Here is a 27500-nt window from a genome sequence, read left to right on the forward strand (position 1 = left end):
GATGAGGAGGAGGAGGAAGACCAGGGTTATGAATAGGATTAGGCTCCTGATAGGATACCTTTTTATCCTTGTAAGGAAGTTGTGAAAAAATTGCATTTGGCTGAATTGACTTAGTTGTGAACAGTAACCGGTGCAAAATATGCCACAAGGCATTTTACGAAAAAAAGGCTCCTTTGCCACAAATCTAGATAGGCAGCTTGCTGTCTTCACGAAATTCCCACGGGACTTTATTCGCGACATATGCTCCCTGACTAGACTACCGTACATCGGTTTCTATTCATGTTATGCTAGAAAGCGAATTTCATCTATTATCAGCAAGTATTGTAATGATTTAAATGTTAGAGTCACTTTCTCTCTGAATCGCACCTACGTTCGAGGCACTATTTTATGGCAGGATCACGCCAAGACCCTGTAGATTTTTAGACTTTTATCCGTACTACTAATCTAATCTTCTAATCTACACGATCTTATGGTTTGATTTCTTCTGTTGACTGTCTTTAACGTTCTTGATCGGAGGTAAGTAAAAAAGCGATTTGCGCGTTTGCAGTACGGTGTCGATTCATATATTTCTGAATTTCTAATTAGTTGTCACCTTTCAACTCACGCAAACTTGCTGTGATAAATAAATTGCAAGAATAGTTGCATACATTAAACCAGTAAGCGAAATAACTTAACGCGCGAAGTGCGAATCACTCCGTCCCAGTGCGGAAATTAGAAGTTACCTCTAATTGAGCAACGACTTAAACATAATCGGTATTCAATGACTCGAGATGTCACAAATAACGTAATGATTATTACATAATGTTGGTCTATGTATTCCCTTGATTAAGAAAGGTTCGCATTTAATTCGTCTTTTGTTGCTAAAAGACACAGCTTGTGAATCGGCCTGTCGTATTCACCGTCCTGAGTCTTGATTCTTGTCTTCCTAACCAAACCATCGTTTCCTGGGTATGTTGCAATGACTCGCGCCATCTTCCATTGGGATCTTTTGTGATTTGGGTCTATCTCTAGAACTAAGTCGTCGACTTGAAGGTTTTCTCTGGTGCGAAACCACCTATTTCGTGGAAGTAGATTTGGCGCAAAGTATCTCACCCAGCATCTCCAAAATTCGTTCACGCGATTTTCTGTACTTCTTAAAAGATGTCTTGGGTTCATCCTTCCTTCTGGTTCTGGTTGAGGAATTGAAAGATGATGTCCTATGAGAATATCGTTTGGAGTAATTGGCGGGCTTTCCCATATGCTGTCAGAACTTGGGGATAAAGGACGTCCATTGATGACGTAGGTTGTCTCCGCGAGAAATGTTCTCCATTGCTCTTCGGTAAAGACTTGATTCTTGCATGTAGCGTTCAGACTTTGTCTGACTGACTTGATGAGGGTTTCCACGACGTCATTTTGATGACTGGCATGAGGGGTATTCCATTTCCATTTAAAATCGCACGAGAAATCTTCAGATAGAACACCTTCAATCTTGGGGACGTTCCAACTCTGCATTATTTCCTATAAGTACCCTTGTGCGTCTACAAAATTTGTCCCGCAGTCGGACCAGCAAATGCACGGGTGACCACGCAAACTCGCGAAACGACGGAATGCCATCAAGAAAGCGTCAGATGTTTTGTCGGTCACAAGTTCTAAGTGGACAGCTCTTGTTGTCATGCAGGTGAAAATGATTACTTGGCCCTCTTTGAGCGTTTTAAAATTAAGCTTGATGTGCAGTGGTCCAAACATGTCCATGGCGGTGTTGAAGAATGGCGGGGTGCCTACTGCAACTCGCAAGGATGGGATTTGTCCCATGAGTTGTTCCAATGGCTTCTTTCGGAGCTTCCTACAAGTAATGCACTTTGTTGTGAGTGCTTTGGTCATACCACGAACTCCAATGATCCAGTACTTTCTCCTTGCCTCGTTAATTAGGCTTTTGTACCCACAGTGTCCGCGTCTTTCATGGAGGTCACGTAATAGCAAGATGACAAGAGGGTGATCGCGTGGGAGGATAACTGGGTTTCTTAATTCTTGTGGCAGCGACATCTTCGAGTCGTCCATGAGCTCGAAGTAATCCGTTTTCGTCCAGCTTCGGAGTTAATTTCTTGTCAATGACAGAGGGATCTAGGTGTGCCTGACTCCACTTGAATAGCTGTTTCTCCGAGCCTTGCAATTCTTGAACAGTGATTGAACCTGTCTTAACATTCTTTTTTCTCGCATTCTGAATAAATCGGCGAACGTAAGCGAGTGTTCTCCGTATCTTTGAAAATGTAGAACAGGTATTCAACAGTTGATGAAAAACGGGGTTAGTATCTTCTTCAGACTTATCCAGATCAACTTTGGTTTCAAATTCGGCTATGGCTGCTTCCGAGTCGTGTTGCATTGGCGTTTTAGTCTTCTCGATTTTCACTTCCATCAAGACACCAGCTTTTGCTGTAGGTTCGATGGGGGCTTTAGCTTCAAATTTAGGCCATTGTCCTTCGGGTAACTGCAGGAAAGAGGGTCCCTTTATCCAGTCTTCGAGTTGTGATGGCTCTATTCCTCTAGTGAGAATGTCGGCTGGATTGAACTTTGACCTGATGTATCGGAAGTCTTCCACCCCAACAGTTTCTTGGATTTCTGCTACTCGACTTGATACGAAAGGTTTGAATTGACGTGATGGGGTCTTAATCCAAGAAAGGACAGTAGAAGAGTCCACCCAGAAGATCCTCTTGCTGTCTTGGATGTTCGCAAACTGTAGAGACTTTCTGCAAGTTTCATATATCCTTGCAAGTGTTAAACAGCCCATGAGCTCCAGTCTCGGAATCGTTTTTCTCTTTAGTGGGGCTACGAAGGACTTGACTAAAACAGGAATGCACTTGTAACTTCCGTTCTTTAACTCCCATTGGAGGAAAATGACCGCTCCGTAAGCTTTTTCGCCACCATCACAGAATCGATGAATTTGTGGTACCCCAATCGCTTGGCTTGGTTTTAACTTGCAATCGAATTCGACTGTTAAGAGGTGATTCATGGCTTGCAAATTCTCCATCCACTTGGTCTTGACTGCTGTAGGTAAGGTTTCGTCCCAATTGTAGCCTGAATGCCATAAGTCCTGCAAGTCGATCCTAAATTTAATAGCTACCGGCATCACAAGACCGATTGGGTCCCACAATTGTCCAATAAGACCCAGGCAACGTCTCTTTGTCAAAAGGTCCATCTGGTCGAGTTTGTTCCTTTTCAGGGAAAACTTGTCTGTTTGTTTATCCCATCTTAGACCAAGAAGATCTGCCCAGCGTTCACCGTTGGACTGGTCGATCTCCGCACGGTTTGAATGCCAAGCTTTTATCTGGAAATGACCTTTCTTAAGAATGGCGTCAATGTCGCTGATAATCTGTTTTGCTTCCGTTGTAGTTGCTTTGGAACTTCCGATATCATCCACGTACATATGGTCTTGAAGTTCTTTTGATGCTTCTGGGAACTCGGCTTGAGATATCTTTGCTAGTGTGTTGATGGCATTCGTTGCTATGTCGGGAGCTGGCTTATCTCTAAAGTTCAACCTGAGCCATTGGTATACTGTTGGCGAGTTGCTAATCTTACTCCTCCAAAGGAACCTGTGAAAAACCTGGTCGTCGGGATGAACCAAGATTTGATTGAACATTTTGCGTATATCGCCGATAAAGGCTACTTCGTTCCATCTCCATACTGCCAAAACATCCAGGAGACTGTTGATGTAGTTTGGCCCTTTCTCTAGGTAATCATTAAGGGACAAACCGTCGTGACCTTTCGAAGATGAGTCAAAGACAAGTCGAACTTTTGTTGTTCTTTCCGGTGTTAACACGGCTTGTAAGGGTGAGTACCATTCAGGCTTGCTGTGATCAATCTGGTCAGGAGAGACTTGAATCACGTAGTCCTGCTCTAGAAGCTTTTGGACTTCCTCATTGACAACATCGAGACACCCCTTTTTCTGGAATGACCTCTCCGTGGAAAACAGCCTTTTCAGTGCGATGCCATAGTTACTTTGTTTGGGAGGGCCCGCTTCCGTCCAGGGCATCTTAACTTGTATTCTTCCGTCAACCAGGGTAGTTGAGGCTGCGAGGGACTTAACGAACTTGCTTTCGCGTATCTCGTTTTCGCTACACGTACAAAGGTTGGTTTGTTTGACTACAAGGAGATCTTGGTGAGGAAGTTCTTTGATGTCGTCTACGACATTTGCTGTTCTGATTTCAACCAACTGAATTTCTGAAGTAGTAGAGTTGTTCTTTTCAAACTGTCCCATAACGTACCAACCAAAACAGTTTCGTTTCGCAACAGGTTCCCCTGGCTCTCCGGACACTGTGTGAATATCAATGAAGGCTTCTACAAAGTCTGTACCGACAAGGAGATCTATGGCGCCACCCGAAAGGTGTAGTTTATCACAAACGTGCTTGAGATGAGGGTAGTGTCGCACTAATTCTTTGGAAAGCGTTTTTGCTTTACTGCAGGGCCTTGTAACAGTGTACACTTGAAGGGTCTTCTTAATATCCTCGTCAGCAGGTGAGGCAACAGTGATGTCGATTATCTATGATGCTTCACTTTTCTTCTTCCCACCAGCCAAATTCATGGTCAGATGTGTTGCTGATCCACTCAACCCAAGTCGTCTGGCTGCATTCTTTGAGAGAAGACTGGTATTGGATCCAGAGTCTAACATCGCAAGGACTTCAACAAATTCTCCGTTTCCGTTCATGACTCCAACTTTTTGAACAGGGCACAAACCAGTCATGAGCTTTAACTTTTCTTTGTGATGAACAGCATTTTCTTGGATGTTACCATTTGATGTACTCGAGGGGGCCTGGCACTGACTTTGGAAAGAAGATGCTCTTGGATTTGGATTTGACCTTGTTTCACCAATCTTTTCATTGTGAAGAGATCGGTGATGACTTTTTCTGCATTTGTCGCATGTTGAACCGTCTGGTTTCCTGCAGTTGCTTGTATGATGCTTTCTAAGACATTTACGACATCGCCAATGTTGCTTTACAATCTCCCATCTCTGACTGATAGCTGACTCCTGGAACACAGGACAGGCAGCGAGGTGATGTTTTGTTTTACAGTTAAGTGGACAGGTGTCATCATCGGGTTCTTCGCCACGTGCGGCATTGTTCTCAGTTTTCCTTGGGGTCCTGTATCGGCGACTCTCGTTTCTGTCTTCAGACACGGTGTTATTCTTGCCTCTTGAGCGGACACTTGCTTCTACGTGCAACCAGGTGATGAGGTTACTGACAGTTTCCTCTTTACCTTCTCTTTTCATTTCTCTTCCAAAATGAGAATTATTGTTCGGATCGAGCTTGGACAAAAGTTGAGACATAAGAAATGGCGCTTCCGAAGACTCCAACACCGGACATCCATTATCTTCCATATCATTCGCGTAGGATGATATTGTCGTGGCGAAGTGCGTGAACGACCTGGAGTCTCGTTTTACGGGCTTAAGGCTATTTATTTCGAGGAGCAGTTCGTCCATTAGTTTACGTTTGTCTCCAAATTCTGTGTCCAATATATTCCACGCGCTATCAATGGTTTTGCAAGTTTTTACCTGGTCAGACCACCACGATCCTCTCGGCAATGCATTTCGGAACCGTTGCAGTTGTTCATCTTTATCTTGATCGTATTTCTTCATCCAATAATTGAATTCTTTTTTCCAGGTAGCATAGGATCTGCGACTGCCGTCCCATGTTGGTACCGGTAATCGTTGCAGACCACTAGTGTTTGGTTTTGACCTTAAGGTGTCCGCAATTTCCGTCACTGCTGATGTCATGGATGACATTGAAGCTGTCAAGGTCTTTAACGTTTCAGAGTCTTTTGAAGACGTTTCCGTGGAATCTTGTTCCTTTTGATAGGCAGCAAATTTTAAGGCAATCTGATTTAGGAAATCAGCTTTTACTTTGTCTCCAAGTTTCTTTGTTGTCAACAATGGTTCCTCCTCTGCGGTAATACCTTCATCAACCAATCTGTCTAAAATGGTTTCTTGTTGCTTCTTGATGAACCTGTATCTTGTCTCCACTTGATTGAATGCTGCCTCTAAGGTTTTTAACTCTGGCCTCACTGAAAAGATTATTTCAAATTCTTCTATTAATTCGTAGAAGATCGTTACCGCGTTTTCCATTTTCCCTGCAAGGGTCCTTGCGTCTACTTTAGGCGGCATCTTTGTAGGCTCGATGCAAAGTTCGGAGATTCGGTATCTTCGGCGTGGATGATTTACAGCATTGATTTGGCGGGATCCTCTGGACAAATTTCGACTGAATCGCACCTACGTTCGAGGCACTATTTTATGGCAGGATCACGCCAAGACCCTGTAGAGTTTTAGACTTTTATCCGTACTAGCTGCTCGATAAGTCGTTGAACTAGTCGACTGAAAGAAAAATATTACACAAGTAGATTAATGTTTTAGAATGCCGAAGATAGGCTAAAAAGAAATGGAACTGATTTCGTGAATATATACTTACAATTTGTATCTTCTAATCTACACGATCTTATGGTTTGATTTCTTCTGTTGACTGTCTTTAACGTTCTTGATCGGAGGTAAGTAAAAAAGCGATTTGCGCGTTTGCAGTACGGTGTCGATTCATATATTTCTGAATTTCTAATTAGTTGTCACCTTTCAACTCACGCAAACTTGCTGTGATAAATAAATTGCAAGAATAGTTGCATACATTAAACCAGTAAGCGAAATAACTTAACGCGCGAAGTGCGAATCACTCTCCATTCAAACTGTGCAACACGTTTAGTCCAAAGGACTTTATTCCGGATTCTCTCAAATCACGTGATGTGTGCAAATTTACTTGTGGGACCTGTGATGCTTGCTACGTTGGTGAAACCACCTTATTCGGGATAAAAATTCTCATATTTCAAGCATCTCAGTATTTCTAAAAATTGTTGGGATAATTGTGATGTTTCTTGCTTCAAAATTATTGATGATGCTACCTCTTTCTATCAACGTAAAATCAAGGGGAGCTGCCATTTTGAACGGTTGAAACCCGAACTCAACAAACAGAGCAGAGCTCCCGGGCTGTTTTTTTCTTACTGGCTGTAGGGTTAGTAAAAATAAAAAGTTTTCGAATTGTCCGCGTTTTGGTGTTTCTGGTTACTGCTTAATTAAATCATTTCTTCGCTTTTTTTCTTTAGAAAAAATCATTTCCTAACTAGTATCGCATGAGTTTTAAAAGGAAACAAGCAAATCCTAAGCAAAAGAACGGAAAAGGGAAAAAACCATTTCAGAGTCAACTGTCAAAAGCCAGCGAATAGGAATCACACTAAAATTAGAAATCACAAACGTACTACCTCGTGATGTGACAGATCGGTGTTAAGAAATTTTGTCAGTTCAAGCTCAAAAAAAGAGTTTTATTGATGTACCACTAGGTCATTCACACTTGAATGTATTTCATTTCTCGCCAGCTTTGCTTGGAACGAGGATCAGCAAAATACGGCAACCAAGAAAGGACGAAGTTCAAACAAGACCTCCAAAAAATTACCTGTACGTGCTTGAAATAACCTTCTGAAAACACATGCTAGCGATATATCTCCTTACTTTTACGAAAACCCATTACTATTACGTGTTTATAACATAAATTTTCTCAGTGTCACTGTCGAGGCACATCGAAAAACAGTTACGGTGTGGGCAAACGGAGTAAAAAAACATAATTGTTCGCTCGCCTTTAAGAGCAAAACAAGCAAACAAATCAACTATTTCTTTTTCTCTCCAAGAAGAGTACAGATGATTGTTATTTTTGAGATTAAAAATTTGAGTTTCATTCCTGAACAAAGGAAAAAAAGATTAAACCACTTTTTAAAAGTACGAATCCACTTGACCTAACTCATCCGTAAAAATAGTGTCCAAAAAAATAATTTATGGAGTAATTTCTTCCACCAAGTTTGAGCTATTACTGGTATACTGTTTTGTCGTTCTCGTTCTCTTTCTTTCTTCTTTCGTTTCTGTTCTTCTGTCATAGGTCTTCCAGGCATCATGCGACCTTATATTCTAAAGATATGCCAAAACGCAGCTTTAAACAAACTAAAAATCACAACTCAGCTTTAAGTTTATATCCCCCCGATGCTTGACTTGAAGAACTGCGTAGCCACCGGTGGTCCTGACCACTGCTATGTATGTCAAACCTGGATTGAAACCGACGAAAGAAGCAAGAAAAATATATTTTCCAAACTGATTTCCAGTTGACCACGAAAAGCGTCGGCTGTTGAGAGATTTGGTTGACGCCGTATGGCCGTGTAGCCTCGGCGGGGCACAGAAAGCGCTCGAAAAATGTTTGCCAGTTAACCAGGCTTGAGCCTGCGATCCAATCGAAAAACCAATGCCTGGTCATTGGTCATTGGATGAGCTCTAAACGTGAGCCTGCGATATGATCACGTGATACTGGTCACATTGGCATACATGGAGTGGTGGACGGACGTACGGTCGTACCGGCACCAAAACCAAATTTTCTCGCACAGATGGGTTACCAATTTTTTTACCCATGGTGCTCAGCGCGCGCGCTTTCTGTAGCATTACACTTTTAAAGTGTTACCGTTATGTCAGTTGTATTTCTATAATATTGTTGGTTAGTTTGAATCATTGTATTGATAGTTATATATATACGGATCATCTTATTAAAAATTTACTGTTACGCTCACTACGACTGATGATGATCTTTGAAAAACCGAAACATGTTCCTTAAACTCAAAAGTGTGGCTATATTTTTAAAATAATAGTAACTTTGATTGAGAAATTTGCATTTCCTTAGAACCTTTGTATTAAATATAAACTACTTAAGAAGAGCATTTAATACCTTTCAGTGAACGTAAGCTTGAGTGACATGTGAGTGTTTATGGCTAGACGCAATGGTGCATTTATGTTAATGCACTGATTGCTAAATTAGCAATGCAAAATACAATTGCAGTATCCCGCAATATAAAGCAATTGACTTCAATTACGCAAATATTAAAGCAGGAATGGAGTGTGCTGAGTTTTCTTCAGCGGAGAAACATGTAAGTTGTTAATTTCTCGCTTGTGTCTGTTTGTAAGTGTGTTTGTTCGTCGTTTCACCAGATACCAAAAGGAAATGCTGCGGCATGCCATCTGTTTATGAAAACAATGTCATCGCCTAGAACGCCATTTTAAACCGGTTATTAGTAATCTCTGTCAGGAGCACTTATATACCGTCAGTTCAAATCACAGTAGCTGAATAAGAATGCAAAATTTAACATAAAACCTAAAAACCTGCTGTTGCATTGGCAATACAGGACGAGTATGCGAGAAAGAGAAGAACCTAACTTCCTTGGTCTATAGCACAGTGACCATCGATTAAAAGTATACAGTTAAAAATATCGAACATTTTAACCGCATGCTGCAGAAGAATTGATTGGAACTGGTTCTCCACAAAAACATGGGATTACCTCTTATGTGGGACGTCAGAATATTGCTGCAATATTGTAAATGAGAGAAAGAAAAAGCACTGTCGTGACGTTGAAGCCATGATTTTGAAAGAGGTAGTTACTCAAACAGAACACATAATTTATTCGGATTATTTTTGTTTGAACACGATTATGAAATTACCGCCAATTAACACGCGCTTCAACCAAGGCCGGGCTCCTCGTGAACTATACGACCGTTTCATGCAAATTTCTAGTTTTCCACGTGGATACTTTAAAAGGTAACTAGAGTCTTAATTGTCGTCATCTTTAGAAAAAAAACGAGACCTTTAAACGATAACTAAGGGTCTTAATTGTCGTCATCCTTACAACGCACCATGCGTGACGAGATGGCCACCCAGGTTCGGTGTTGTTACGTTGTGTTCACCTTGCTTTTAATGCTTTTTTCAATGCTTTAGAGGACTGTGCCTTAATACTTCGGTTAATTAATAGAGTGCTCGAGTCATTTGCCACCTAATAGGTTGTCACTTTTAATTTTAAATTAATGAAATTGATTAATTGTCTTCATTAATTTATGAACAGTTTTTGCTAAGTTTAAAAGGTGTCGACAGCAGAACGCAGGTGAACATATTTAGTTAACAAAAGTCGTTATTTAGTATTGACAAAACGTTGTGTTCCTATGGAAAGGATTAGTCGTAGAGGGTATCATAGATCACCATAGCGCAGATTATTGGCAATGCTGAATAAAGTGGACAGTTTAAGTGGTCTCCTTATTCTATCTTTAATCATGAAATAACTTTCTACTAGGTTGAGAGAGTAGCAAAAGAGGGGCAAACTCGAGTACAGAACTAACACATACTAGATTCGTTTGATAGCCTCGTTGCGATATTTTTATTTTAAGAATGCATAAATGTAGCCTGATCTGCATTCATCTTTACATTCCTATATGGTGTAATGTGTCAACAATTTTTTTCTCATCTGCGTATAATTCTCTTCCTTCACAAACACAGCGAGATGTTGAATCTTCACCAGCTTCTACAAAATTGCTGATAACCACGGAACCTCAAAAGATTGATGATCTCAAGAAACTCACAAAACGAGAAAAGCTCTTAATTTGCTTTATAGCTTTTCTGATCGCAATTTTGATTACCTTGGCGGTTGTGATTGGAGTTCTTCACATTAAACGATCAAAATCAACTTCACAGACAAAAACCGACCAGTCTGCATTCTACCCGTGCATTACAAGGGATTGTGTTCTTACCTCTTCAGGTAACTAAAACATCAGTTATTTATACATGGGATAGCTATATAGCTTTTAAAGTGTATTCACACTGAGTTAAGATTTTTACAAAACGCAATTCTTTCCTTAGAGCCATAAGTTGCACGCTTTTACGTCATCAGGGCACGAGATTTACTTGCGGGCGTTTGGTGATTAGCCTGCGAACGCAGCCGTATTTCCAGGGATCGCTTCTCTCCCCCGAAAAATAGCGTCTGCGGACAAGAACTGCTAAGTGATTTTCTGTAAAGTGAAATTCTTAGCGTTAGGCTCATAAATCTCCAGAACCAACGCACAGGCAACATGCAAAGTACTTGCGTGTTGTCCACGTAAACATTCGTTAAACGATGGCGGAAAATGTGGGGCATATGGAGGATGCAATACGAAAAGTTTGCGAGATTTTCGATTTCAAGTAGCCACCAAGGAGCGTGCGATCAGGTATGACCCATGGTTTCGTCAATTTACAAAAACGACTTGGAAGGTCCTTACTTTATTAGGCCTTGCTTGTGGTGTTTAATGCTCGCCTGTGCGGTGCTATTCTGAGTTTTTAAAAAAACTCATTAATAATTTATGAGCCTATTATCCTCTCAGATGACAGAAATCAGTCACGTGCATACATCTTTATAGCCGGTATAGAATGATCATTCTGAAAAGCCCAGAGAGGGTTTTGATTTCGGTCTCGGGGAAAATCGGGGTAGAATACGTAAACAATGAAATTATCACTGAATTATTAATGAAAATATGATTACCGTGATCGTTATATAAAGATCACTAGAAATCTTTATATAAAGATCACTTGTGCTCTTTATAAAATAGTCCGAAATTTCAACCATTACAAACTTCTTGGCGGATACTTTTACCTTCCAAAATTCTTCAAATTTGTCAAGCAAAGAATTCAACGACTCTACCGTCATGGTAATGTTTGTATCTAGGCTTCGCATTTTTTCCCGTTTCACGTGGAACCCTGCTTCTTCGTTAGCTGCTTGTTTGTTCAGCCTTGCATTCTGCCACCGTGCGACTATTGAAAGACCAATTTGTGACATATCTGTTGATTTTGAAAAGGATATTTCCAACAAGGCTTTTTCTTCATCGGCAGTTTAAATTCTTTCAACTTTCTCTTACGTACCGTTTTTAAACAACGTTCTTCAACCACCGACTGCAACGAAAAAAGGACTGAAGGGAAAAAAAACATGCTTTTGAAATTACCATACGGCTTATAAGGTTCACTTGTTTTTCTTGTATGCTAATATCTTCTCCTCACAATTTGAATCTCTGTTCGGACTCCCGAGGGACACGCTAGCCTGTTGTTGAATGTTTTTGAAGCCGTTCAAAAAACTCGCAGCACGTGTTCTAACCCTAACCCGATAAAATACTGCTGCTCTTTTTTTAAACATTACATAAAATATTGTGATTGTGATTTCCCCATTACCAATTCTCTTCAGTGTTTTACTTGAATATTCTACAGTAAGATCCCCTTTGGCCTCTTTTTGTCCCAATTCTGGAAGAGACAATACTTTCAAGTTAAGCGCCTTGAGTTTCCACTTTACAAAGCGGGTGTTGATAGAGGGAGAAGTTAACATTTGGCTTCCCTTGCAAACTGAATTCCAACGGCTTTTTAAACGAAGTTTTGTGGTTGTGGAGCTGCAACTTGAAACAAGAGCTAGGATCAGTGAAGAGCTAAGATCCCCGACGCAATCAGGCTGATACATATTCCGGAGCTTATAAGGGCGCTCGGGGTCATTTTACTGCGTGCTTGTACTTTACGAGTAGACGGCGGGACATCCGTGGAAGTGTCACCAAAACTCAGATATTTCTTCGCCTCCGGTGTGCTGCTTTAATCTCTAGCCAATCTCTTAAAGGAAACCTCCACTAAAACAAGAATACAACTTCAAAATATTTAACATAATGTTTACAATCAAAATTGTTCAAACGTTTTCCAATGGAATCGTTTGTATCCGAAATAAATGAATTTCAAAAACGCTTGTTTTGGTTTTCAAATTTCCTGGGCGCCGCCATCTTGAATAATTGTGACGTGTTTTGGTTGCTCTTTTGTATTTGCACAGAGAGCTTTTGTTTTAAAACAATAGGGCAACCATGACACGTCACAATTATTCAAGATGGCGGCGCCCGGGAATTTGAAAACCAAAACAACCGTTTTTAAAATTTATTTATTTCGAATACAAGCACTCCGATTGGAAAACGTTCGAACAATTTTGATTGTGAGCATTATGTTAACTATTTTAAAGATAAATTCCTGTTTTAGTGGAGGTTCCCTTTAACGTGAAGTGGAATATCACCGTCAAACTGTCTGTCAATTTCTTCCTCAATCTCGTACTGCATTCTTGTGTCGTATCAGTCGATTATAGCATTTCGTGCTGCAGCTAGTTGTAGCTTCTCACGTTCCACCGCAAGGAATCTTCTCTGGAGGCCACAGCTAATGATCTCGCTAGTAACTACGATGACACGAATCGCGCGGACATCAACCGACTGTATCTCCTCTCATGCAACGTGAATGCTCACCAAAAAAGGAAAAGTTACGTCATAGAAATCGCTTAGCAGCTCGTGTCCGCAGACGCTATTTTTCGAGGGAGAGAACGACCGCCTGAAACACGCGTGTCTGCGTTTGCAGGCCACATTACTGTTGAAACGCCGTAATTATCCATACAGTTCATGCGCGTCTACCTCTGACAGATCGAACATTTCAGATACCTTACCGAACAGCTCTTTATGACAACCTCTTGTTTCATTGGATCGGTGTAGGATGCATTTGTATTGTCTTCATTCTTTCCTATTGTTTTCTGAACCACTTTTGAGAGCTGTTTGTAATAGTTATAATGTCCTGGCCTTTTCTATTGAATGTTTGTTATTAATGTTCGATTTGTCCTTTCAAGAGCTGCTCAGTTTCTTAGATCCAAGAATTGATCCTTGTGAAGACTTTTATAATTACGCATGTGGAGGATGGATAAAAAGAAATCCTCTTCCCAAGAACACGCTAATATGGAATCAGTTTACCAAATTGGAGGAGGAAGCCAACGAGTTTGTACGTGACGTTCTGCATAATAAAGAGATTCATGCCGAGTATTCTAAGGTACAAAATGATGTACTATAAACACGTATTAAAATGACTTCGAGACTTCGAATTAAAATGACTTTGTTTTAAATCATGCTAATAAACATTTCTATCCTCGCTACGACGAGAAAATTTCAAAAGAATATTTGTTTCAAAATGGGGGTAGTAGGTCTAATTAACATAAATGATATATAGATTTAGCCAAGCCTAAAAGCGGAGCTCCCGGGTTGTTTATTCCTACTGGCTGTAGGATTAATGAAAATAAAAAGGCTTTAGAATTGTCCGCGTTTTGATTTTCCCGGATATTGCTTAATTATGTCGTTTTCTTCGCTGCCTAACTAGTGAATTCCATGGTTGATATTAATTTCAACGGCTCATCGTATGAATCACGAGCGGATGAGTGTGATGTCGGTTTTTCCATTGAAATTTACTGTCGAATTCACCAGTTAGGCAATTAATTTTTTATGAATCCCAAGAGTTTTAAAAGAAATCAAGCAAATCCTCAGCAAGCGAACGAAAAAGGAAAGAAGCCATTTCAGAGTCGACTGTCAAAAGCCAGCGAATGGGAATCACGCTAAAATTAGAAATCACAGACGTACTATAGCTCGTGATACGACAGATCGTCTTTGTCGGCTCAAGGTCAAACAAGGAGTTTTATTGATGTACTTTAGGCCCATTTTAAACGTCGCATTTTGCATGTGCCGAATTTAATGCAAATGAGAAAAATCTATTGTTTTCCCTCATTTGCATTAGATTCGGCACATGTAAAATGCGACGTTTCAAACGGGCCTTATTCCACTCTATCTCTGAAAACGAGATCATTTCGTTTTGATGTATTTCATTGAAACACGCCAGCTGGGCTTAGAACCAGAATCGGCTAGAAAGACAAACTTCAAATAAGATCTCTAACAAATTGCCTGCACGGGCTCTAAACAAATTTCTGAAGACACAAGCTGGTGATATTTCTTCTTACTTTTACGAGAACTCATTGCAATTACATGTTTACAACATAAGCACAAAATTTTCTTGTAACTGTCAAGGCACATCGAAAAACAGTAATGCAAACGGAGCAAAAAAAACCTCTTGTTCGCTCGCATTTTAAAGCCAAACAAACCAGCAACAGATCAATTATTTCTGTCCAAAAAGAGTACAGATGATTGTTATTTAATTCCAGTTGAGAATAAAAATTCGAGTTTCATTCCTGAACAAAGAGAAAAACGCCTAAACCACTTTTAAGAAATATGAATCCACTTGAAATAACTCATCCGTAGAAATAGAAACGGTTTAGTGTCCAAGAAAGGAATTTGTGGAGTAACTTCTTCCACCAAGTTTGAGCTATTACTGGTATACCGTTTTGTCGTTCTCGTTCTCTTTCTCTCTTCTTTCGGCATCTTGCAACCTTCTTGGATTAAAAATTAAAAATCTTAAGACTTATGCCAAAAATTGCAATTCAGAGCAAAAAGCAGTACTAAACAAATTAAAAATACACACTCAGCTTTAAGTTTATATCCCTCCAATGCTTGACTTGAATAACTACGTAGCCACCAGTGTGTCATGCCTGACCACAGCTATATTATGTCAAACCTGGAATGAAACCAGCGAAAAATGCAAGAAAATAATATTTTCCAAACCGTACCTGAACACGAAAAGCATCGACTGTCAAGAGCTTTTGATGACGTAGCATAGCCGTGTAGCCGCGTCGAGCCACAGAAAGAGCGTGAAAAATTACGCCTCTCTTATGCTCAGGTGTGAGTATCTGACCTGACTTGAGCCTGCTATCCAATCAACAACCAGTCTCTGGTCAGAGGTCAACTTAAAAAAACAGCTGATCTTTATAAGGTCCAACTTGAGCCCGCGATATGGTCACGTATACTGGTCAGCGGATACCTTTTTTGACAGGTGTCAATTGACCATAACATTGATGTCAAATATCAAAGATTTATGCTAGTACACTAGGTAGAGTGTCAACTGAAGTATTGCCTCTTCGATGAGCTCTAAACTTGAGCCCGTGATATGCTTACGTGATACTGGTCACATTGACATACATGGAGGGGTGGACGGACGTGCGGTCGTGCGGTGACCAAAACCAAATTTTCTCGTATCGATGGGTTACCGTATTTTCTTAACTATGGTGCTCCGCGCGCGCGCGCCTTTGGTGCGCGCGGAGCTCCGCTACGAAAGAATGTAAAAGTGGTCGCCATTTATGAAAGTGGTCTATAGAGTGTTTTCACTAACTTGATCAGTAACCTTGTTTTTGCCCCAAAACAAAACAAAAGATTTGCATGAAATTCCCGGAGAATTATTTGGGGACACCAACATGGCCGCTGTCCTTTGTTTAGAGAAACCAACATGGCCGCCGTGAAGTCTCGTGAAAACAATCTTCAGACCAAATCGGTTAACTCAATTTAAACCTTTTGGGAATAAAACGTTTTCTTCCAGGTATTTCCATATCATTTAAATATGAATTTACATTAGCGTGCAAATACAACACACAAAGAATCTTAATCCTGGGAGATTGAATTGGGTACAACATTGAGTTAGTCGATTAGGTCTATTTCCTCAGTATTCCGCTAGGCAAGTTGGAAAATCAAGACCACGTCCTTTAGAGGTACTTCCTTATCTCCAATTTGCAGGTCATAATTCTGTTTCGCTTCGTACAAGAAGCTTTACTAGGTCGGAAAGCTGACTACACAGCTTCGGCTATGCTTGAAAAACGTTCTTGTTTGCGTCGGATTTCTATCGAAACGGCCGGCAATTTTGCTGGGGTAAGAGTTGCTTGTGCAAACGCTTGGTTATTTAACAACGAAGCCAATTGCAATCGGCAAAAGGAAAACAAGTATTTTAAAACGTCCTCGCTGGTCTTTGCCAGCCATGTTCATTTGACAGCAAACATATCTGTCGGGGTTTGGACACTATTTCGATATCGATTTTCAGTAATCTAATCGATAAGACGTTTGATGTGAACGAAGAAGAAGTTTGATATATTTTGCCATTTTTCTTCCCAGTTTAATCTGAAGACAACTTTTCTTTCTGTGAAGCAGACTGAATGTGTGAAATAAGTTCAAGAGTGTTAAAATATGTAATAGATGGTTTATTTATTTTGTAACCATCAAGTAATATCAAGATGAAACAAGTACTATCTATTCAGAAGAAGTCATATATTTTGAGAAAGTATTTTTGTCCGCTTTGGCGAGTCATAGGTTAAGTTACTTCCTTAGCTGAAATGATCTTTCGCTTAGAAAGTTTTAAATCCGCCGTTCAAATAAACTTTCAAGTATCCATTCTCTAATTTAAGTTTGTTGGGCTCGAAGTTTAAATGCATTTTTGGAGCACTATTTTTTAGAACTATGGAACCCCATACTAGTAAATGCAACATGATATTAATAATAATAATAATAATAATAATAATAATAATAATAATAACAATAATAATAATAATAATAATAGTAATAATAATACTTTAGTTCTTAAAAACGCATGTCACGCAGGCCGCAATGCTTTTTACAAATACAGGTTAAAACATAGTTAAAAATTAAAAATATTTATAAATCTAAAAATATACGAATATGGAAATCAAAAAGCTAATTTAAAAGATAAGTTTTAAACTTTTTTTAAAGTCATCAATGGAACTGTTGTTAATTGTCAGGAAGACTGTTCCATAATCTTGGGGCTGCCGCACTGAACATTCGATCGTCAAAACTGAATGTTCTTGATTTTGGGATTTTAAGAAGGCCTTTATTGCAGAGCAAGGAGAGCGGTCTTAAACTTTATTCTTTGTTCAACGGGTAACCAGGGAGATTTCGTAGTGTGGGCATATTATGTTCCGTTCGTTTTGATTCAGTCACCAGCCTTGCGGCAGCATTCTGTACACGTTTTAGTTTTGCGATCTCGGCAGCAGGCAAGCCGCAAAACAGACTGTTGCGATTATCAATACGGGAAGATACGAAGGCGTGGATCAATCGTTCAGTGGAGTGACTTTCAAGATACTTGCGGATCTTCCGTATGTTATTTAGAGCATAAAACACAGATGGACATTGTTTATTTGGGAACTGAAGAACAGATGTTTAATAGGGAAAGGGGGAAATCGCTCTCGGTTGGGTGTTCAATCTGGAAGATGTTTCTCTTGTTGTTAGGATGGGGAAGTAGATAACTGCCGCTTATTTCACGATTGGCACATTTTCGTTTGTTATTCAACAACCTGTATTTAACTTACATATCTGATAAATATTCAACAGCCTGAAAGTCCCGGGAGGGTGTGAAAAAGTGTAGCAGTAAAGAGTGGGGCTGTTGAATTAAAATGATAGGGATTTAAACAGATAAATTTATGCAAATGAATTTTCATTGATAGTTTTCATTGCAATAAATTTCAATCGAACCTGGTTCTTCACGACAAAATCAAATTCCTTCTCTGGACAACTTTTGATTTCAATTTCCAACAAATATCTCCACAAAAAAATAAGATTCTGTTTATTTCAATAACCATTTGTTACAATTTAAAGTCTTTTGAAATTGTGAAAGTACACTGATTAAAAGTCCAAAATCAGACATATCCCCTTCATTACATCCCTTAAGAGGATTTGACCTGCCTTCTTGCTCGTCTAACTCGACTTCACGTTTTATTAATAACTTTTCGGGAGCAACAGACTCGGCGGGTAATGACCCAGCTTCACGACTGTCGAACTTCTTTGAAATCTCAATCTTACTTGAAATATAAGAGCGTTGATTATTTTGCAAAGACCTAACATCTCTAAGCCCGGTGAGCTTCATGACAAACTTGTATGGAATTCCTTTCTGCAGTCCCCCAGTTGCTGTCGTTGCACGGAGGTTGAGCTTTGTGAATTGACCCTCGATTCCAGCGCCTTTGCTTAACCTCGTAACCGTTTTTCACAGCTTTGGTCGCGTTTAACCAGTTAAATGTTTTGAACCATTCTAACAAGAATTGTGATTGGTCTGTTTTAGCGTGATTTATGAGAGTACAGATGCACGGCAGACGCCACTCGTAAGATTTGGAAAATAAATTTTTCCGAAAATTGTAGCGGAATGCGTTAGGAAATTAAGAAATTCTTTATTATAAAACAGACAAAGAAGCCTCGCCTGTGATCTGTTTTGTTGTAAAGCACTTAGGACACGGATAGAGCACTCAAGAAGTAGAGAAAACACTCAACTGCGTCTTGTGTTTCCTCTTCACTTCTTTCGTGTTCTATCCGCTTCCTAAGTGCTTTACAACAGAACACATCACAGGCGAGGTTCCTTTGTTTGTTAGATCATAGTAGTATAGGTGGTGCAATAGCGGCAGAAAATTCAGTTTAGTTTTACAATATTAAGATAGATAGGTGTATTTTATATCGTAGAAAAATCTGTTTAGGATTTGTTTGGGATAAAATCATGAAAAACCAAGAAATAATTCATAAAATACCTCAAAGGCCAGTATTAATCCATGTTATGTATATGGATTTATACCTCCGTTCTCCGTATTTATCCCTTACTTCATTTGTGTTAATTTCTGGACGAATTTTCGTTACCCCAGCCACACGCTTTAGATGATCAGCGATTATCAGATGTTCTAGGTGAAGTAGAGTGTTATCCGACGATACCTAGAAGGATAACGAAAGGGCCGTTCACGGTGCTATAATTCACTGACTTAAAGTTATACTACTTCACTCTTTTAGGTCTACATATTGCGCTCAGTTGCGCTCAGTGGTAACATAATTGCTCTTTCATTACACAAAAAGTGTTTTTAAAGCAAAGTTATGACTGGTCTGAAGTGAGCCTTACGAGTGCAAAGCGCCAGGCAGGAGAAAAGGAGAGAAAAGAGTATCCAAATTGCCCTTTTCTCGATCAGAAACGTGGTCTCAACGAGAGTATGGATAAATGGGTTTACTTTCTAAAGAAACTGTGGTGCTGCCTCGGTGAGGAAGAGAAACACAGAAATAGGTTCATCAACTGGTGTCGCGTAAAACACCCTATAAACAAAATTTTGAGGGCTGAAATTCCTTTTCTGTAATCTCAACATTTCAACAACATGGTGATTAATAATAATAAATAATAGCAATAATTTAATTTACTTATATAGCGCTTTATATGCATTATTCTAAAGCGCTTTACATAGATAAATAAATTGAATATATATTAATTTTGTAAAAAGATAATTGTACAAAAAAAATTAAAATATAATGAAGTTGATATATACATAACTATAAATAATGATGAATAATTAGAACATTGTTCTTTACGTAAAATTACATGCTAAATTTTTGTAAATAAGTGTGTCATTAACTTTTTTTAAAATATTTCTACACTTGAAGCATGTCTGAGGTGGTTAGTCAGCTCGTTCCAAAGAAAAGGTACTGTAGAGCTGAAACTTTGCCCACCGAAAATTGAACCTTTGGTACTACCGGAAGACTCTTATTATCAGCTCTAGTTCCCTTGTTGGTACGACTGTGTAGAAGTTCAGTCAGATACGCAGGTGCGAGGTTGTGCACACATTTAATTGTTAGAACAAGGATCTTATATTCAATCCGCTTCTTTATAGGGAGCCAGTGCAGGCCTTTCATAACTGGGCTGATATGTTGAAATTTAGTTTTATTTGATATCAATCTTGCCGCTGCCTTCTGTACACGTACTAGAAACTCCATGGTGGTATTGGGTAGACCATTTAAAATAGAACTGCAGTAGTCTAGCCTGGAGGTAATCAAAGGAAGTGGCTCGGTGTGATGGCTTTCAAATCACTGCTACAGGAAGTAACCTCGGGTCTGCTATTAAACAAGCGCCTCTGTTTCTGCACATGCTGTTTCTAAGACTGACTGTTTCTTTAACCACATGACCATTAAATAAAACTTTGAGAGCTTTCTTGCATGATTGAACTAATCGCTCCCATATATACCACCAAAGTGAGACGAACCTGGGAGGTTAAAGTGCCATTGAATCTGCTTCTGAGACAGGAAGTCCGCAATTTCTGACTGGTTCCATTGCTGTAAACTTTGCTTGATCTCGCGGTCATCTCCTACAAAAATTGGTTCCGTTATCGGAATATATGTCTGACTGTGAGCTCCGCCTAGCCACAAATCTTCTAAGAGCATTAATGAATCAGTCACAAAAATTGGGTTTTATCAACGGAGTTGATAATGTAAATTGACCACCGTACAGGGATTCTGGATGCCGATTTGGAAGATGAATTTTTCTTCCAGATTCGTGCGGCTTTTTGTCATACCTAGATGTAGGGAAAGGCCGCAGATACCCATGTGTTGAATGAGTCAGTCTATAGTTACCTTGCCACCTCAAGGTGTACCGCTCTTGTTACTAAACAGGTGAAAACACACCCATAACGTTTCTCGTGCTTTCGGGAATACTGACAATTTTTGGCCCAAAATAGTCAAACCCAACTTTTGTGAATGGTGTAGCCACTTGCAAACGGTCTTTTGGGAGGCTTGCCATTGAAGGGGGTTGCGGCTTGATTTGTCTTCGCTTGCCCTGTACCCTCATGGTTGAGCTTCTTATGGCAATCCAAAAAAAGGAAGACGACTAATTAGGTGATGAAGGGGGTAGTTTCTAAAGAATCTGTGGAGCTGCGTCGGTGGGGAAGTAGTATACAAAAATTTGGTTTTATCGACGGAGTCGTTGGATTCGCTCTGGCGAAGGGATAACGCTCGAAACCTCAGCTTTTAGAATCTGTGCACGGTGGCCAATTTACATTATCAACTCCGTTGATAAAACCAAAATTTTGTAATTAGGTGATGGTCTTGAGGGACAATAGCGGGTTGTTTGACATCTTACGCAATGGCTGCATCAGAAATTCTCCCGCCAACTCGGAGAACTTGATGCCCATCCAAAAAAGGGGTTAAGGTTATCAAACAACTTTTGGCTCCAATTGGTCTCCTAATTCCAATGTTGGCGATTTCAGAAGAAAACGCTTCTCTTTGGGCAGGCTGGATCCACATTACCTTTGCTTCCTTAAGTTCTCGAACTTCCAGTAGAGCGGTTTTCGCTTGGCCCTTTGGTTTGCTTCTGCAATTCTGAATGAATCTTCGGACATAAGCGGTGATTCGGCAAACTTTAATTAATGAGTATCTTGACAAATCCGGCAACTGAGGGCTTAATCTCGAAGGAACTTCAACTAACCGGACAACTTCTGCTGGTGCATCAGCAGCTAGATCAAAGGTAGGTTTTGCTTGCGGAACATCCTCTGGCCATTTGTCTTCTGGTAGTACAAGAAATGTTGGCCCATTTAACCAGCAGCTTTCAGAAGCGACTTTCATCTGCTCTTAGGCCACGACTACCATCTTCTGCTGGGTTAGGTTTGCCAGGGCAGTGGTGCCATTGATTTGGTTCTGAAGTGTCTGTTGGCAATGAAAACGGGATGACGTTTCCACTGTCCAAGAATTTGCTCAAGTACAGCACTGCTATCACTCCAAAAGTAGACAGCGGAAATATCAAAATCGTGTTCCTTCTTGATCATATTGCCCAATTGTACACTAAGCAATGCTGGCTGAAATTCCAGTTTTGGAATGCCCAACGAACTAACAAGTGCGACGCGAGTCTTGGCTGCTACGATTTCGCACTGAAACCAACCACCAGGATACACAAACCGAAAGTAGGCAACGGCACAAAATGCTGTTTCGCTGGCATCGTCAAAAACGTGTAGCTGAATTGACATAGGATAGGGTGCCACTCTGCGATAAAACCTTGTTACGGAAAACTCGGCCAACTTCTCGAGTTCCTTCTGTCAGTCAGACCATTGTTGTAGAAATTCTCCTGGAATTCTCTCATCCCAGCCTTGACAAAGTTTCCACAGAGACTGAAGAGATATTTTCACCCTGAGAACATATGGAGTTACAAAACCAAAAGGGTCGAAGATAGACGCATGACACTAACATTGTTCCTTCGGGTGTTTGCTAGTACCTTTAGCTTGATCCGGAAAATGAAAGTGTCATTTTGGACATCACAGGTGACTCCCAGAGCTCTCTCAGTAGGCAAGGTATCTCCATCTCCAATACTTCGCACAGACTGCGCTCGTTCTTTCTCGGGGACGGCATTGTGAAAATCTTTGTCATTCGATATCCACTTAGTCAAATTGAATCCAACAAAGGAGAGCAGCCTTACCAACCCAGGTTGTAGGTAACATGCCTCCGACAAGGATGGTACAGGTCATCCATGTAAAAGTTCGTTATTACAGCTTCAGCTTCCAAGGTAAAAGAGTCTTTATTGTCTTGGGCTGTCTTCCTAAGTGCGAAATTGGCGCCTGTAGGTGAACATCGGGCACCAAAGAGGTGTCTAACGTGCTGATAGACCTCCACTTTATCTGTTTGATTGTTCCTCCACAGGAGACGTAAGACAGGTTGGTCTTCTTCAGGGACTGCGACCTGGAAAAACATGGATTCGATATCAGCAGATACCGCTATCAACTCTTGATGAAAACGCAATGAAGGTTCACCCTTTGGCAACCAATGAATTCAACAAGTCTGGTCCAGGCAATAAACAATCATTCCAAGACGTTCCTTGATACCGGGATGCTGCATCTCCAATTCGCCGAATCTTTCCGGGTTTATGAGGGTGTATCACAGCATGGTGTGGGAGGTACCATTCATGTGCAACAGGTTGTCTCAGTTTTCGCTCCTCCGACGTCTTGGTGTACCCTTTGTGCAGGTCGTCTTCTATGGTTTCTGTGTACTTGCCTTTCAGTTGTGGATCTCTTTGAAGGCGTTTCTCCGACAATTCCAAGCGCTCTCTGGCGAGGGCTCTGTTGTCTGGCAAAACGTAGCTGCATCCTTCCAAATGAGGCCAACTTCGTACCTGCCATCACAAGTTCGTACAGTTCCTCTTCAGGTGAATTGACATGAACAAAGCAAACAAACTCCGAATTGCGAGCATATCCTGGGAGATGGCCAGTGACCACCCAACCAAGTTTAGTTTTAATGCCAAAGGGTGAGCCATTAGGACCTTCACGTACCTCCCTTGGGATGATAACTTTTATGGCATCACTACCAAGCACAACCTCTACGTCTGCTCCATCCATATCCTTTAGTCCAAAATCTACCAAATGAATCCACTCAGACTCAACACTTTTTGTGTTAACTGTCACATGGGGTAAGTTCAGTTTTTCAGCAACCAATGCATTCTCAACAGGGTATCGGACGGTGTGTGCATTAACAGGACCAATGTCTAAGGACACTCTTTTCGTTTGAGATGTGAAGTTTCTTGAATACCAAGCAAATTGAGGGATTCAGATGGGCCGTCCAAACCGAGTTGATCGGCGATATCCTTTGTAATCTGGGAGCACGAACTTCCAGGATCTATGAGGGCGTGGGTGTAAACTTGTCCACCAGGTCCATAGAGTGTTACTGGGATCAATTATAATAAGACTTGTGTGTCGTTGCTAGTCTGCATAATATCCGAGTTGTCCACAGGAAGAACCGGGGAATTCTTTTCTTTAGGTGGTACTTCAGAGTGGTGATCAGGAGAAGCAGAACTGCGGTTGTCAGCGACAAGTGCAACATTGTGCAGTTTGGCACAGCCATTGATACCACACTGTTTAGTGGGCCCACACCTGTTGGCCCAATGTGTTCCAAAACAACGAAAGCATAATCTTTACTCCTTGACCTTTTCCAATCTTTCTTGGACAGACAGTGCTTTGAACTTGGGGCAAATTTTTGTAGTTGGTGATGCCCTTTATCTCTCATAGCACATAACACTAAAGGTGATCGAGCACTTGTTTTTGGCAGAGAGTGTTTTCTTGGCGAGTATTGAATCCCATTAGATGGTGAAAATGTACTGTAGACCAATGGACATTTGGCAGTTCTTCCTCTAAATTTCAAGTCAGATGTGACTGATGGCTGGCGGCTTGTTTCCTCGGGCACCATAATCGTCATGAACATCAGCTTGGACTTCAATCCACTTCTCAAAGTTTAAAAGGTTAACCCTTTGTCCCTCTTATACTCTTTCCACTTGGAATAGAGAGAAGGAGACAACTTTTCAACAACCATATTCAGAATGTTTGCAGCATGTAAATCGTCAGTATAACCAAGACGCTTGAAGGTTTTAGCAGCAGTTGATACAACATCCGCTAAACGCCGGACTTCTTGAAAACGCTCGTCGCTCAGCTTACTCCATTTCTGTGGACAGTTCAAATGAGCTTTTACCACAACCTTGATTCCAATGTCTGAAGAGCTTCTGCATATAGGTCTTCACTGTAATCATAGCCTGCTATTGATCCTTTGCTCTACCAGTAACATTCTCTAGGTGTTGTTACAGATTTCTGCGTCATCGATGATTGACCGAAACATTGAATTCCAATCACTCCACTTGATCGGGTCGCCAATAAAAGTGTCAAGGTCAAACTTTGGTAACGAATCCAAAGACAACTTCAAAACAATAGTACTGACACTTGGATCGGCTAATGGATCCCCATTCGTAGTCACTTCTTAGTTACCAAACTTGACTTTTCGCTGCTGAGGCTCAGCTGGTTGTTTGGGCGTTAATGTGTATGCATTGGGCCTTCCATTGGTAGGTAAAACAGTTCCATTGTCCAGGGGGGATAGGATCAGTATCTCCTTCGAAATCCTTTAGACCTTGTTTCTCTTCAAATTCTAAAGATTAAACCTCAACTTCCAGACGAATTGCTTCGGCTTCCAGTAGCCTTGTTTTGCGCGCTTCTTCAAACATCGAACTCTCTTTGCATCTTCCTTAGCTTTCTACGATTCCCTTTGCAGCTCAGCCTGACTTTCAAACGCTCGCAGCTTTTCTTTTAAAATTTTCTTTTGCTTTCTGCCGTACGCTTGAGCGGCTGCTGCTTTTGCTTCGACAACGATAACTGAAGCCTCCCCATTCTGGCGCGAAGCTATGGATTTCACTGATTTTACACTTAGTCTTGAACTCGATACCGACTCGTCCTCGGTCGCACGCTCCTCCAAATGGACTAGTGCTTCATCTAACGCTTCGTTAACTCGAAAAACCTCCACATCATACAATTCAAGTACTTTATCGTGTTCAATTTCAGGTACAAACGATAAATATTCAACACGTTTTGTTACAACATTGTTCTACGAAAGCTGCCAAATTCTTCAAATGAAGAGTAATCTTTCTTTTAAAGGTTGATCTCTTGTTTCTCAAAATAGATTGCAAAGATATCTCTGAATGACTCATCTCCATTAGAGTCAACCCTGCTTCCATCGAGTGGCCGTTTTCCGAATTTTCCAAACATTGCGACGTCTGCTCGGCATGATCGCCAAATTAGATCAAAATTCCCATACATTTCCACAAAATGTCAACCGTTACCACGAATCTTTCCCTGGCTTACCATCCGGCCCAATAAACAAAACTTCGAGGGCTGAAATTCCTTTTCTTTAGTCTCAACATTTCAACAACATGGCGATTAACACACACGAGGACAACTTTCACGTGACCCGAAATAGGTCCGCAATGCAAACTAAAACATAAAGCAAAGTCAGTGGCGACAACTGCAGTCTCGGTCACAAATGTTGTAACACAGACGCCAATTTTCCCCCCTCCCCCCTCCCCCCTCCCCCCCTCCTTCAATGTTGATGTTTATGGGTTGGAGTGCAAAAACCAACCGGTAAATGCAACATTGATGGGAGGGAGGAGGAGAGGTACGTTATTAATAGCTTTGATGCGCTTCACTTGTTGTTCAAGCGAAGTCTTACAACTATTTATGACCGAGATTGTGGGTTGAATCAGTATGGTAAATTGAAAGCGGACCGTTTCGAGCGTTAAAGCCTTCGTCAGAGCCAATTAGGGTTGTATGCGCTTTATACAGTGAAAGATAGAGTTACACTTTTGGCTGGGATAACAAGAAAAATAATGTTCAAAAGAAAGCGTTCGTTTATTCCGTGGGGAGTGAGGGGGCCGATTTGGACTTTTTTTGGACTTTCTTTGATGCCCTGGTGCAGGGAAAGACCGCTGATCACCATGTGTTCGCTAGAATGATTAGGCTGTGTTTTTTTGCTTTTCTAGCTTACATCCTTTCAAAAGGGGATTGCTTACTACAAGTCATGTGTAGACACGACGACAATCAACAGACGAGGAGCAAAACCTTTAAATGACCTTATACAAGAATATGGATCTTGGACTATTTCCTTGAATGACTGGGATCAGGAGACCTGGAGTATGGTAAAATACTTGGCTTTAATGAGAAGGAAACTTTCAGTTTCGCCGTTTTTCTCCGTCTTTGTTGGTGCCGATCCACGGAAAAGCACTGTAAACATCATCCAGGTAAGTTAAAGAACTGCTACCGATTAAAAACTTGAACAAAATCGAGCGGAATTGAGCGATCTTGTAAAGTACTGGTATAATTGATACAAAAATCATTTTACCACCTTGGAAGAAAGATGGCCATCACCAGGAAAGCACGAGGATGATTTCGCTCAACTTAATGATTTCTCTTATTGATTGCAGATCAGGCCGATGGCTGTTCTGGGTCTTCCACATAGTATATTAACTGCGAATTCCACTGTTGGTAAAAAGGTACGTTACAGTTTAAAGACTCAGTGACTCAAAATACCGAATTTTACTGTGTTGTCTCGCGTAAGCTAATAATGTGCCAAATAACTTTCATTGGAACGTTTTTCGCTGTACCCCTAACTACTAGTTTGCATTGGTTTACTCTTAGGAGCTAACTCATTAAACAAAGCTACAGGTGACGTACGACCTGCATTCTCTACGGCTAAATTTCCAAAACATTGGATCTTTACGTGATTGTAAATACCCTGGTAAACTAATGAATGTCAGTATTTTTTATGGAACCTCCATGAATGGGAATTGGTATTGACACGGAGTTTTCCGGGGCTGACGTAG

General features: G+C 40.6%; 2 protein-coding genes across 6 annotated transcripts in view; one reads left to right on the forward strand and one right to left on the reverse strand.

Moving 5' to 3' along the window:
- The window catches only part of LOC138052024 (large ribosomal subunit protein bL20-like), a 596113-nt gene that overhangs the window by 365673 nt on the left and 202940 nt on the right, over positions 1 to 27500 (reverse strand). The gene's annotated exons all lie outside the window — the stretch shown is intronic.
- Positions 8866 to 27500, forward strand: part of LOC138052013 (endothelin-converting enzyme 1-like) — an 87007-nt gene continuing 68372 nt past the window's right edge. For all 5 annotated transcript variants that reach the window (XR_011132979.1, XM_068898360.1, XM_068898362.1 and 2 more), the window contains exons 1-5: positions 8866 to 8964; positions 10359 to 10617; positions 13516 to 13712; positions 26661 to 26918; positions 27102 to 27170. Coding sequence is in view for 4 of the 5 variants with exons in the window: in XM_068898360.1 (XP_068754461.1) it covers positions 8929 to 8964; positions 10359 to 10617; positions 13516 to 13712; positions 26661 to 26918; positions 27102 to 27170 (819 nt within the window). In the remaining variant the exon portion in view is untranslated. The remainder of the gene's footprint in view (positions 8965 to 10358; positions 10618 to 13515; positions 13713 to 26660; positions 26919 to 27101; positions 27171 to 27500) is intronic.

This window comes from Montipora capricornis, chromosome 6, assembly GCF_036669925.1.
Source record: "Montipora capricornis isolate CH-2021 chromosome 6, ASM3666992v2, whole genome shotgun sequence".
Classification (NCBI taxonomy): domain Eukaryota; kingdom Metazoa; phylum Cnidaria; class Anthozoa; order Scleractinia; family Acroporidae; genus Montipora; species Montipora capricornis.